The following is a 14,153-nucleotide window of genomic DNA, read 5'->3' as shown; positions in this document are numbered from 1 at the left end:
GTACGGAGCCACTATGTGGGAGATCCTCCCAAAATATTCCTTAGTGAGTTTAGATCTAGAAAAAGAGGCGGATGCACAACATGCGGCCATTGTGTGGCTTGCGCAAACATCACTAGGGATGATTCATTCTTAGATTCGTCTGGGAGGAGACTATTTAAAATAAGGAAATATATTACATGTACGTCCACAAACTTTATATGTATTTATTATGCAACCTGTCCCTGTTCTCTAATATATGTGGGTTTGACCACGAGACAGTTGAAGGTGAGAGTCAGGGAACATGTCTTAGGCATCGAGGCAGCTGCTAAAGTAGAGGATACATCTACTCTTAAAACACTGCCTAGACACTTTAAGGCACACCATAATTGTGACAGTAGCGGACTATTAGTCAAAGGAATTGACATGATTGATGTAGGAATTCGTGGAGGTAAGATCTCACAACGGTTGGCACAACTCGAAACACGTTGGATATGGACCTTGAACAAGGTGTACCCTCGGGGATTGAATGAGAATATAAGTTATGCGCCATTTCTGTGATCCACAGTCCACTATGGAGGCGATGCGACGTCGGGCAACTATGTGGTGTAGCTTGTTTTTAACTTAATCTTTTTCTTTTACTTATTTTTAGATTGTCCTCTACACATTATTGGATTGTGGCGGGTATTTGGAAATCTTCCCCCCTGGTTCCCTCACCTCCTCCTTCTCGTCCCTGGTTCTTATACTTCGGCTAATCAACAAGAGCATGGGGAAGAAGAGAAAGTAGTACGGGAGCACCTATGTTGATATATTGAATGCATATAGTCAATAAGTATTTTTTATAAATTGTCAGTACATGTATGCATAACGTTCTATTGTAGCTTTCAGTGCATGTTAGGGCATGGTGTCCATATGGATTCTTGAACAACATGAATGATAAAAGTGTTGTATAGATGGCAAGTTATGAGTTATAATACACGCTAATTATGAAATATGATTCCTTTATGAGCCGTATGGTTTGGTTCAATCACTTTTTGCCCTTTTAGCGACTTATTCTTGGTATTCACTATTTTGGGTTACATCTGGGTGATTCATTGTATTATGGGGGTGTTGGAAACATATAGTTTTCATGGGTAGGTCACGTTAATAATTTTATAGGCGCCCAATAATATCCAATAATTATATATATGATGAGTGGGCCTGATGGCTAATGTATCTATATAAGTGATACAAACTATAGATGCACCCCCCTCTTCCCCATGATTCACCACCCACCAATAGATATAACCAAAATATAGACGGATGTGACTGGCAATTTTTCTGAGTGGACTACAGTGACGTCATGCATTTTTATTTTCATCCTGGTTTTCCCCCATATAAGAGATAGGTAGATGTGGAGGCAGGAGGTAGGTGATGGTGCAACCGTGTACGCTTGTGGGCCCTGCCTCGGTGCGCCCAGTGGCTTTCAGCGTCTCCAGGTGGGAGTGGTGACTTTACAAGTCTCCTCCCTCCGTCTGACGCCGACGCCTCCTGGCATCCCGGGTTGTCATGGCTGCACAAGCGTCACTTCCGGTACACGCATCACCGCCACTTCCGGTGTAGCGGCTATTTTAACTCGGCATTTTCAGTAACTTACTCATCCCCTGACGAAGGAGTTTAACTCAGAAACGCGCGTTGGGTTTGCGCTGCCCTGAACGCCCACACACGGTGCCGCTGCTCTTTAAGGTAAACTTCGAATGCCGATTCCTATTTTGTGTGGCAGCTTATTTTCCTTAGCGCCACGTGCACCAGTATTGTATGCTATAAGCCACGGAATTCAATTAGGCACACTGTGCAAATTTAATGGATAAAGATGTGGCTTATCTACGGATTCTGGTTGTTTATACTTAGGCACCGTAATATCATACATTGCAACAAACACTTTGGGAGTGTAATATATCAGTAGCAATATGATTTATGCTATATTCCAATTTGTGAGCAGAGTATATTAATACATTTATATGTAGTGTGGTTTGTCCAGGTCATAGCGCCTTTTTTTTGCACACTGCACTTTTTGTCCGGGGCTGCATACGTTCCCCATGTTGTCTGTATCCTGTACCTTATGTTTAATAAAAATCTTTTTCTAATCATTATATTGGATCATTTGGTTGTGTCTTGTGGGTTCCACAAATTGTTTCCCCCACCACCCCCTTTTTCTCTATGATTAAGAACTAGTTAGGTCAAATGCATCGTACATGTGAGGTTATCAATTTTTCATCCATCCTTCCACCTTTTTTTCTATCCTTTACCATGTTTTTAAGGATTTTCAATAAAATATGAATTTATATATTTTTCTTGGGATTGCTGGGTTCCTCTTTTTTGTATTAGACATTGGACCTATCTACAATAAAGTTACATGTATGGATAACTACCTCTCCATCCAGTCTCCACCTCTTTAGGAGTGCAAAATGGTTGATCATTGGACCTAAATTCTTTCAATAAATTGGGGGTTTCATAATTTAGAGCCCAAGTTTATATGGTTAATGTCTGACCTGCAGCAACTCCATCAGTTGCTCCTGCTGTCCTGCTTGCCTCAACTTGTCTCCTCTATCAGCCATCTTCTTCTTCAAGTCTTGCCACTTCTTCGTGACTTCCAGCATCTTCAGTTCGATGGATTTTTTTTCATAATGATTTTCTCTTAGCAGTTGCTGTCCGACCTGTCACCAAATAAATACATAGGGATGATAGCGTGAAAATACTCAAATCACTGTGTGTTAACCATACAAGAAAAACCGTGCTGAACCAATTGACCACAATCATTTTTTTTTTTTAAATGTCAACACTTCAGGACTCATTGTAAGCTATAGTTACAATGTGTTGCTTGTATGAGCTTCATTTTGTTTCCCTATATCTCCATATACTTTCTGGGAATCAGTAAGCAACGCCATTGATGCGAAAAGAAGGCGATGGTTCTGTATAATAACAATTTTCAGGTTATATACAGCTGTCTAGCTAAATTTTTAATGGATAATGTTGCTATTTAAAGGTTTACTACCCCAAACAGTCAAGTTATCTTTTATCCATTGCATAGGGAATGACTTAGAGGTCCTACTACTGGGGCCACCAGCAATTCTGGGGTTGGGAACCCTGAAAATGGTGCACAGCAGCTCCCTCCCGAACGAAGTGGGGGTGTGCCTACTCAGCCTCTTCTCCATTCATTGTCGGAGAAATCCAAGCACTGTATGCATGTGCACCTCAGCTCCATTCAAGAGGGGGCTGCAGAGCACCATTCTCAGGGTTCTAAAGTCCCAATCTCGGGATTGTTTGGTGGTATAGTGGTGGGACACCCAGCGATCAGCAAGTTATACCTTTAACCGCTGGGTAGGACATAACAATTTTTTAGGAATTCCTCTTTAATATTAGAATAAATAAATGATTGTGTATTAGCCTTATGAAAATTATATATGTAATAGTTGTAAAAATTAAACTACAGTAAATGCTTTTACTTGTCTACAGACAACATGGCAGAATTTCATGTCAGTGCAAACATGTTGCAAAAAGGTTGATTCACAGCCAGAGGCAGAACTAAGAATTTAACAGTGGCACAAAGTACTTCATTTACAACTCTGAGCCATATCAGGACTACGTAGACTACGTTTTTGTGACCATCTGAAAAGATGGAAACAGAAGAACAAACAGTTTATTTGGACTCAGTGTGTGTAATTGCCGTCTACATAGAGCGTTAAGTCTGAATCCAGTTTTTCAGGGATCAGTTTTTGAGCTATTCAGAATTACCCTCCACATGCACTGCATAAACACAGTGCAAACAGGGTCTAAGGTGCTAGGGTGCAGTAGATTCCACCATGAAAACATAGGAAAACTATAAGCTTCCTCTTAAAGATTAAATGGAATCAAGGTTATCTTTAGCACGATTTTCCGTTTTTGTACTTTCGTTTTTTACCTCCCCTTCTGCCAAGAGCCATAACTGTTTTATTTTCATTTCAATATGGGCATGTAAGGGCTTGTTTTTTGCAGGATGAGTAGTACTTTTGAATGACACCATTGATTTTACCATACAGTGTCCTGGAAAATGGGAAAAAAATTCAAATACGGTAAAATTGCAAAATAAAAGTGCAATTCCACAATGGTGGTGTTTTGTTGTTTACCATGTTCACTAAATGCTAAAACTGACCTGCCATTATGATTCTCCAAGTCATTATGAGTTTGTAGATAGCAAACATATATACGCTCTTTTCTATTTAAGTGGTGAAAAAACAATCCAACGTTTGTAAGAAAAAACAAAATGGCGCCATTTTCTGAGAGCGTTAGCATCCTCATTTTTCGCAATCTGGGGCCAACCAAAAAATGTAATTCTGGTGTTTTTGTTTTTTTTGTCGTTCGCTGCTTACCGATCGGATTAATTTACTTTATATTTTGATAAATCGTGTGATTCTGAAAGCAGCTATACCAAATATGTGTATTTTTTACTGTTTAATTTTGAATCAGGCAAAAAAGAGCTATTTTAAATTATGTTTTTTTTTATATTTTATAAAACTTTTTTCTTACTTTTTACTTGCTTCAATACTTCCCTTAGCAAACTTGAAGCTGCAATCATCCGATTGCCTGTGTTACACATAGAGGGATTCAGCCCTCTATCATCATCTCCTATGAACGCTGGCCATGAAGAGGCATTCATAAGAGGTTTTCAACCACAGGCATGGAGGTCTTCTGTAGACCACTGGCTGTCCTGCCAACCCGTTGGCGCCCTGCGATCATGTGAAAGGTTCGCCGGAGGGTGGGTCATATGACACGCTTCTGCTTTGCACAAATTAAATGCCGCTGTCAGAGTTTAAAAGTGGCATTTAACATGTTAACAGCAATGGGTGGATCGCAATTCCACCCACGGCTGTTAGGGGCACATGACAGCTGATCAAATCAGCTGTCATGTGCGGGGAAAGAGTCGGGCTCAGTGTTAGAGCCCGCATGAAATGCAGGGAGAAGACCTTGGAAGTATCTATACGTCCAAGGTCATAAAGGGGTTAAAGTGTTTTTGCTGCATTTTTCACCTATTTAAATAAATGGCAAAATATGAATAAAAAAAGCATAAAAACTGCACACAAAAATCCATTTATTTTACACAGCGATTTCTCTGCCAATAGACACATTTTTGGTGCAGAAATGTCTGCTGCAAATACTTAACAAGTGCACAGACCTTAAAACAGATGACAAGTAGAGAAAACACAGCTACTTTCTTCCAAAAATCCTACCAAAAGTGCTTCTGATGTAACGGCTTCATAATGAACACATGGATTATAATCTTATGTGTACTGGTTCAGAAACACAACAACATAAGTAACATTGAATTTCAGGCAAACTGTTTAAAAAAATAAAGTAATATAAAAAGAATACCACCATGTACAAGAAATGTAATTTATTAAGCAGTTCCAAATTCGAGGTGAGGCAGAATACCATAATTTGTTGCATTTGGCACACGCACGCCAGCATTAGCGGCTGATAATTGTAGGTAAAACCAGTCATCGGAAAGTCAATATTTGCAGTGCACACAGATGCCATTTACAGAGCAAACATCAGATTCCAAAGTGGTTACCTTGGTGAGCTAGCGGACTTGTATAGGAAACATTTTTATTACATTTTAAGCTATAGAAATACTTCACTAAATTCAACATATAATCTTGCTAAATTAATCCAGAGAATGGCAAAAGAATTTATTTGAGGGTTTCAAAATTACAGCTGGATATACATGACAATCACTAAGGCTAGGTTCACATTGCGTTAGGGCAATCCGTTTAGCGCTAGCGGATTGCGCTAACGCAATGTATTTGTAGGGGCCGCGTTTAGGGGTCGCGCTAACGTCCCCGCTCTCGCAGATCCCCGATCTGCGAGAGCGGGGAACGGACCTTGGGCGCGCCGCGGACGCTGCTTGCAGCGTCTGCGGCGTGCCACAAAAGAACGGCACATCGCTAGCACGAGCCGAAAAAGGCACGCGCTAGCGATGCGCTTCAGGCTGAAACAACATTGCTGTCAATGGGTGCGCTAACGGACCCATTGCATGGCGTTAATTGCGACATTTTCGCCATGCAACGCTGTCCGTTAGCGATCACCCACTAACGCAATGTGAACCTAGCCTAATTGTGGCACATGGGAAGATTGTGGATTACTGACAGGGAGAATTAAAGAATAACTGTAAGGCTTGAAAATTAATAAAATGAAGTGTGCTTTACATTGCAGATAAAGCCACAACTCAAAATAGATGTCAGGAGGATGAGTGGCTCCCTCCGTCCCTTGGGTGATATTTGGTAGTGAGTCTATCTTACTACCTTTCTGATGGCTTTTTATTAATAATACAATCAATAAATTATAATAATTTTTATTAAACAACAAAGGAACATTTAAAGACATATTTAAAAGCATTTTAAAAAGCCAAAAGGCTACAAACATTCTAATAAATGTGTGCAAAAGTATGGCGATCTCCTAGCCTCATCTGCTGCTCAATAAATGCCAACAAGATTGCAAACAACATTAATGAGAATGATGTAATATCATAATTCGCTTGTCATTACAAATATATTGTACCATTAATAATACCATTACTCATAACCACATTATACAAGAAATAGAACAAAAATAATCAGTACTAAAACCTACCAATGCCACAATAATGACCAAATATAATGTTTTTTTGGCTATGGTTTACCAACGATCAGAGTGAGCCCATCCTTCCGTTTATTTTTGCCTTATACAATAAGGCTGGGTTCACATTACGTTATATTCCGTTAGATGGACTGTGTTACACCGTGGCATAACGCGGTGTAACGCAGTCCGTTAACGCTGCCATTAAGCCCTATTTCGGATGCATCGCTCGCACACACCCATAGCGATGTGCCGTCATTGAGTGACGGACCCTGGGACGCAGGCTGCAGCGTTTCCGGGTCCGTCACCGCTAGCACAGATAGAGCATCTGCTAGATCTCCGCGCTAGCGTGATCACATTTCGGCAGTTTGCGTTTTAACGAAGCCCGTTTAACGCATGTGTTGAACGGGCTGCTTTAAAGCAATGTGAACTTAGCCTAAGGGCTGTCCCACACGTCCAGATAATTCCGGTACCGGAAACAATCGGTACCGGAATTATCCGTGTCCGTGTGCCCCTGCGTTTCTGGTGAACATCAGTGTGGCACACGTGTGCCGCCCGTGTGCCCACTGGGTACCACACGCACCGTGCTGGGTACCACACGTACTACCAGCATCTGGTGCTGAATCCGCAATTCATATGTTCCCTGCAGCAGCGTTTGCTGCAGAGAAAATATGAATAATAGTGTTTAAAATAAAGATCTATGTGTCCCCCGCCCTCCCACCCCCTGTGCGCCCCCCCCCCGCTGTTCTAAAAATACTCACCCGCTCCCTCGTTGGCTGTCGCTGCTTCCTGGTCTGGCCCCATCTTCTCCTGTATGCGGTCACGTGGGGCCGCTCATTTACAGTCATGAATAGGCGGCTCCACCCCTATGGGAGGTGGAGCCACATATTCATGACTCTAATCGTCGGCCCCACGTGACCGCATACAGTAGAAGGGGCGGCCAGCACAGAACACTGCGAGTGAGGCGGGTGAGTATTTTCAGAACAGCTGGGGGGCGCACAGGGGGTGGGAGGGGGTCGGACACATAGATCTTTATTTTAAACACTATTATTCATATTTTCTCTGCAGCAAACGCTGCTGCAGGGAACATATGAATCGCGGATTCAGCACCAGTGGGGGGGACAGCGCTTACTGTAGCGCTGTCTCCTGCATGCCACACGGACTGCACACGGAGAAGGTCCGTGTGTGGTCCGTGTTTTACACGGACCCATTGACTTTAATACGCTCCCACGAACACTGACATGTCTCCGTGTTTGGCACACGGAGACACGGTCCACAAAAAATCAATGACATCTGCACAGATGCATTGATTTTTATGGGTCTACGTGTGTCAGTGTCTCCGGTACGTGAGGAAACTGTCACCTCACGTACCGGAGCCACTGACGTGTGAAATCGGCCTAAGACAGTATTCCTCATTACAAACCAGGATATTGGACCGGAGGTTAGGTCTGTATTTGTGTTCGGCACTCCTACTGTTATTATGATACCATCTATTGTGGATACCTTTCTATATTACATATTCTAGTTGCTGGGCACAGTTTCACTCTGATCATTGGTAAACCAAAAAAAAACATTTAAGGCTATGGTCACACGTTGCGTTTTTGCTGCATTTTTTTTTAATGCAATGTTTAAGCTGCTTACAAAAAGGAGGTTTTGCTTAGTTTTTGTTGCTTTTTTTACTTAGTTTCTGCAGCCCTTTTATTGTTGCATTTTTGTCAGGGTACATTTGTCTCTTGCATGCTGATAAAGTTTAGTGCAGAAAAAAAATTATCTGATTCAACTTCATCAGGTTTTGGCATAAAAAACACAGCAAAACCTGATACCTGCGTTTTTTTCAGCTTTTTTTTGCATTACCTATTGCTTTCAATGGGTGAAAAACGCTGCACAAAATGCTGAAAGAAGTGACATGTTGCACTGTGCAAAAAGCAGCTTTTTGATAAAACAGTCAGAGAAAAAAAAATTGTGCCTGAGATTTCTGAAATCTCATAGACTTTGCTGGTACTGTAAAACGCAACAAAAAATTTGCATAAGAAAACGCAGCAAAAAAAAAAATGCTGCAAAAACGCAACGTATGAACATAGCTTTATTTGCCCATTATTGGGGCATTGGTAGGAGTTGGTACCGTTTTTTATCTTTAAATTTCTTGGATTTTTCTAAAATTTGGTTAGGAGTAGCGGTATTTTACATTTCTAAAGACGAACTAATTATGATATTACATCATTCTCATTAATGTTGTTTACAGTCTTGTTGGTATTCATTAGCAGATGAGGCTTGGCGATAGCTATACTTTTGCAAGACTTTATTAGAATGTTTGCGGCCTTTTGACTTTTTAAATGTTTTTAAATATGTCTTTAAGTGTTCCTTTTGTTGTTTAATAATAATTATTAGGCGATCCTGGACTGTCTATGCATAATACTTTTTTGCTCTGTAAAATTATCTTATCCCTATCTGTGGCATTTTATAAATGGTCTCTGGACCACAAAGTCTTCCCCTCTTCTTTTGTGCCTTCTGGCTTTTCTAGCATTTTTTTTTTTTTTTTGTAAAGGTCATTATCATGTTTTTTAATATTTATACATGCATCAATAAAATATATACTTCAGAAGATCACATTTAAAGTGGTTTGACATTTATTGCTACTATATCATATAGAGTAAATTGGCTATTGAACAGTTACATGTTAATGTACTAAGGATTTTTTTTTTCATTTTCTTATATAGGCTGAGAACATTTTTTCATATTCTCACCTTTACTAAATCCTCAAAACGCACTTGGTTGGCATCCATCTCTCGCTCAGCAGTTTCGTGCCACTTTAATTTACGCAGGATATTAGATGGGTCCCGATATGATTCATCGAGGGCAATTTTATACTTCTCATCCATCCACACCAACAGTTCTGTGGCATCGCGATTAAATTCCTTTAAACAAGGTACAAACAGGAATGTTTAATCAGGATCAAGAAAATGAATGCACATTTTCGAAAATAGGCAATATTGATCATTATTAAAGTGATTTTCCACTTTTGACTAAGGCTTCATTCAGATGTTAATCTTTTTTGTACATGAAAAAAATTGATCCATTTTCATTAGTGCTATGCATGAGATTTTTATCAGATATGCAAAGTTTTTTTCCACTTTATAAGAAAATAAAAGGTACTACATATCACAAGTGTAGTCTGATCGTAATGCTCACCCCAGCTGTTTAAAGAGGATCTGTCACTTGCTCAAAGAAAATTTAGTTAAACAACTTCCAAAACTCCCTGAGCTCCCCTGATTATGACACTCTTTTTCGTTTTATGCTGCGTTGCTCAATTGCAGAGATATTCATATTTGTTTCTTTTGGAGCGCAGAATGTGAAATCTGTGTTTTGTAATCCAACCAGATGTTTCTTAATTTTTCATACTTCCCTCCCAGATTTTCCAATCAGAGCTTGGCAGCATCTGAGACTGCCAGGCTATTAGATCAGCTGCTGAGTTGTAATTGCCAGCATCTGGGATGGAGGAGTGAAAGTGCACACTCTCAGAGAAGACTCTGAAGAAATGTCCAGTTGGACTGCAAGTAGAGATTTCAAATAGTGAGCTCCAGAAAAACTCACCGTAAAATCTGTTTCTCAGAGCCTTCATTGGGGGACACAGGAAACCATGGTTTATGCTGCGGCCACTAGGAGGTTGACATTATTATTATTATGCAATAAAAGGGTTAGCTCCTCCCCAGCAGTATATACCCACCAACTGGCAGAAAGCTAATCAGTTAGTGAGAAAGCAGTAGGAGAAGCAGAGAACATAACAGAACAAAAGTAACAGATAACAGAACCTGATACAACATTAAACAAGGGCAGGTGCTGTGTCCCCCAATGAAGGCTCTGAGAATTAGATTTTACAATGAGTATCCAAAATCTAGTTTTCTCTCTCACTTCATTGGGGGACACAGGAAACCATGGGATGTCCCAAAGCAGTCCCAAGGGTGGGAAGAAGTATAATACCCTCAAGTCAGAACTTAGGCCACTTCCGTTTGCAGGACCTTTCTACCAAGGTTCGCATCAGATGAAGCATGATTGTGAACCCTGTAGAACTTAGTAAAGGTATGGATGGAAGCCCATATAGCAGCCTTGCAGAGCTGCGAGGCCGATGCCTGATGGCGTACTGCGGAGGAGGCCCCCACCGAACACATGGAGTGTGCCGTAATCCTCAGTGGGCGTGCCCTACCTCTTAGACAGTAAGCTTCCAGAACGATGGAACGGATCCATTGAGCAATGGTAGACCGGGTTGCAGGAAGACCCCTTCGTGAACCCTCTGGGATAATGAACAGATAATCTGAGTGCCGGAAAGGCTCAGTTCTGGACAAATAAATACGTAGAGCTCTTACTAGATCCAGTTTGTGCAATGACCGCTCTCGGGGGTGAGACAGAGATGGACAAAAAGATGGAAGCACAATGTCCTCATTCAGATGAAAACCGGAAACCACCTTGGGAAGAAAGGATGGAACCGGACGTAGGACCTCCTGGTCCTGGTGAAAAATCATGTAAGGGGAATGACAAGAAACCGCTGCTAACTCAGAAACCCATCTAACTGAAGTCATAGTGACCAGAAAAGCGACCTTACAGGAAAGGAATGTGAAAGAGACTGCTGTAATACGACAAGTACCAAATTAATGTCCCAGGGATCCACTGGGGGCTGGTAAGGGGGAACGGATGAAAGTTTTGAGCTGTCTGCGAATGGCCAAATTCCTTTGGAACAGGACTGACAAAACCAAAACCTGTGCCTTGATAGTACTAAGGGACAGTTCGGACCCCAGACCCGACTGTAGAAAGGACAAGATGGATGGGAGATGAAACGCCATTGGAGCGGTTTGGTGAGCTTCACACCAGCGGAAGTATGCTTTCCATGTTTGGTGGTAAGTTCGGGAAGACAAAGGCTTCCTTGCCTTGATCATAGTTTGGATGACCTGATCGGAGAAACCAGCTGATTTCAAAACCGTGGCTTCAACGGCCATGCAGTTAAATTGAGCAACTGAGAACTCTGGTGGAAGAGGGGCCCCTGCGACAAAATGTCCGGACAATCCGTGAGTCTCCATGGTGTGTCCGCTAGAAGGTTGACCAACTCCACGTACCAGGGTCTCCGAGGCCAAACCGGGGCGAAGAAGATCACAGGAATTTCATCCACCTTTATCTTTTTGACTTCCCTGGGGATCAGCGGTAGAGGTGGAAACAGGTACGGAATGGAGAACTGTGCCTAAAATATCGCTAGTGCATCGAATCCGATTGCTAGCGGGACCTGGACACAAACTGCGGAACCTTGTGGTTGAGTCTGGATGCCATTAGGTCGATGTCTGGAGTTCCCCATTTGAGGCAGATCCTATGAAAGACTGACGGGTTCAGAGACCATTCGCCTGCAGCAAGCCCTTCGCGGCTGAGGAAATCTGCCGCCCAATTTTTGACTCCTGGTATGTGCACTGCAAAAATTGCTGGAACATTCTGCTGGGCCCAAGACAGGATCCAAGCGACCTCTGACATCACTGCCCGACTTTGAGATCCCCCTTGGTGGCATTGTCGGACTGGACTTGAATCGAACATCCGTGAAGGAGCTCCTGCCAATGTAGCAAGGAAAGAAATATTGCTCGGAGTTCTAGAATGTTGATGGGGAGGGAAGATTCCTGAGCTGACCACTGACCCTGGACCATCAAGTCTTGAAACACTGCTCCCCAGCCGAGAAGGCTGGCATCTGTTGTTACGATCTTCAAGTGAAAGGGAAGGACCTCCCGAGATGAATCGCCTGAGAACGTTCCCACCATATCAAGGACTGTTTTATCTGTGGTAGGATCGAGAATATCCGATCCAGGGAACAGATCAAATTGTCCTATCCCACCAGAAAGAAGAGTTGGAGAAGGCATGGGTGAAACTGCGCAAATGAAACTGCTTCCATTGAAGCAACCATCTTGCCTAGTATGCTCATGCAGAAGCAGAGGGAGCGGGGAGAGGAGCTTCTGAGAGACCATACTCCAAGCATGAGAGCTAGGGATTTTTCCTTGGGTAGGAAGATCTTTGCTTAGGCGGTGTCGAAGAGCATTCATAAAAACACAAGACGTTGGACCGGGATCAGAGATCACTTTGCGGTGTTGACAATCCAGCTCAGCAGAGGGAAAGCATCCTGGGTGATCTGCAGACTTTCCTGACATTCCGCAGAGGTTGCTGTTATGATCCCAGTGGCATAGGATCACAAATCTAACCAGCTAAGTCAGAGATAATAGGACAAGCTCTGGGGATGTGGTAACTGGACTGACCGCAAACCTGATCCTAACCAAACACACTAAAGGTAGCCGTGGAACGTTTCCTGAAATCCTAGATGTCTCTTCATGGCCTGAGAAACTGACTACCCCTAGAGATAAAGTAAGACCTCACTTGCCTCAGAGAAATAACCCCAAAGATATAGAACAGCCCCCCACAAATAATAACGGTGAGTTAAGAGGAAAAGACAAACGCAGAGATGAAACAGGTTAAGCAAATGAGGCCCGCTAACACTAGATAGCAGAAAATAGCAAGGGATCTGTGCGGTCAGTAAAAAACCCTATACAAAAATATCCACGCAGAGAATGCGAGAACCCCCACACCAACTAACGATGTGGGGGGAGCAACTCAGCACCCCAGAGCTACCAGCAAGAAAATCACATATTAGCAAGCTGGACAAAACTCATAATATTTTAGGAAACATATTGAACATAGATGAGCAAGAATAAGCAAACAGAACTTAGCTTCTCATGGAGAGACTGATAACGGATGTAGACAGGAGCAATCAGAATAGCACTGAATACAACGACAGCAGGCATAGACTGAGAGTCCAAGTGAGCTTAAATAGAAAACCAGCCCACAGATGAGACAGCTGATGCCAGTCACAAACCTGCAGAAAGACAGCACTCACACAGTACCACTTGTGACCACAAGAGGGAGCCCAGAAATAGAGTTCACAACAGTACCCCCCCTTGAGGAGGGGTCACCGAACCCTCATCAAGACCCCCAGGGCGATCAGGATGAGCCGCATGGAAGGCACGAACCAAATCGGCCGCATGAACATCAGAGGCGACAACCCAGGAATTATCCTCCTGACCATAGCCCTTCCACTTAACTAAATACTGAAGCCTCCGTCTGGAAATACGAGAATCCAAGATCTTCTCCACCACGTACTCCAATTCGCCCTCAACCAGCACCGGAGCAGGAGGCTCAACAGAAGGAACCACAGGCACCACATACCTCCGCAACAAAGACCTATGGAACACATTATGAATGGCAAACGATGCTGGGAGGTCCAAACGAAAAGACACCGGGTTAAGGATTTCCAAAATCTTATAAGGACCGATGAAGCGAGGCTTGAATTTAGGAGAGGAAACCTTCATAGGAACATACCGAGAAGACAGCCATACCAAATCCCCAACACGAAGTCGGGGGCCAACACCGCGACGGCGGTTGGCAAAGCGCTGAGCCTTCTCCTGTGACAACTTCAAATTGTCCACCACATGGTTCCAAATCTGCTGCAACCTATCCACCACAGAATCCACCCC

At 42.7% G+C, this 14,153-nt stretch overlaps 1 protein-coding gene across 5 annotated transcripts in view; it reads right to left on the bottom strand.

Moving 5' to 3' along the window:
* The window catches only part of SPTBN5 (spectrin beta, non-erythrocytic 5), a 445,401-nt gene that overhangs the window by 271,812 nt on the left and 159,436 nt on the right, over positions 1-14,153 (bottom strand). For all 5 annotated transcript variants that reach the window (XM_077264001.1, XM_077264014.1, XM_077264022.1 and 2 more), the window contains exons 21-22: positions 9,351-9,521; positions 2,508-2,672 (exon numbers count right to left, since the gene is read on the bottom strand). In XM_077264001.1, coding sequence (XP_077120116.1) covers positions 2,508-2,672; positions 9,351-9,521 — 336 coding nt within the window. The remainder of the gene's footprint in view (positions 1-2,507; positions 2,673-9,350; positions 9,522-14,153) is intronic.

Source organism: Ranitomeya variabilis, chromosome 1 (assembly GCF_051348905.1).
Source record: "Ranitomeya variabilis isolate aRanVar5 chromosome 1, aRanVar5.hap1, whole genome shotgun sequence".
In the NCBI taxonomy this organism is placed as follows: Eukaryota; Metazoa; Chordata; class Amphibia; order Anura; family Dendrobatidae; genus Ranitomeya; species Ranitomeya variabilis.
The sequence above is the reverse complement of the archived record's forward strand: the minus strand, read 5'-3'. Positions and strand labels throughout refer to the sequence as shown.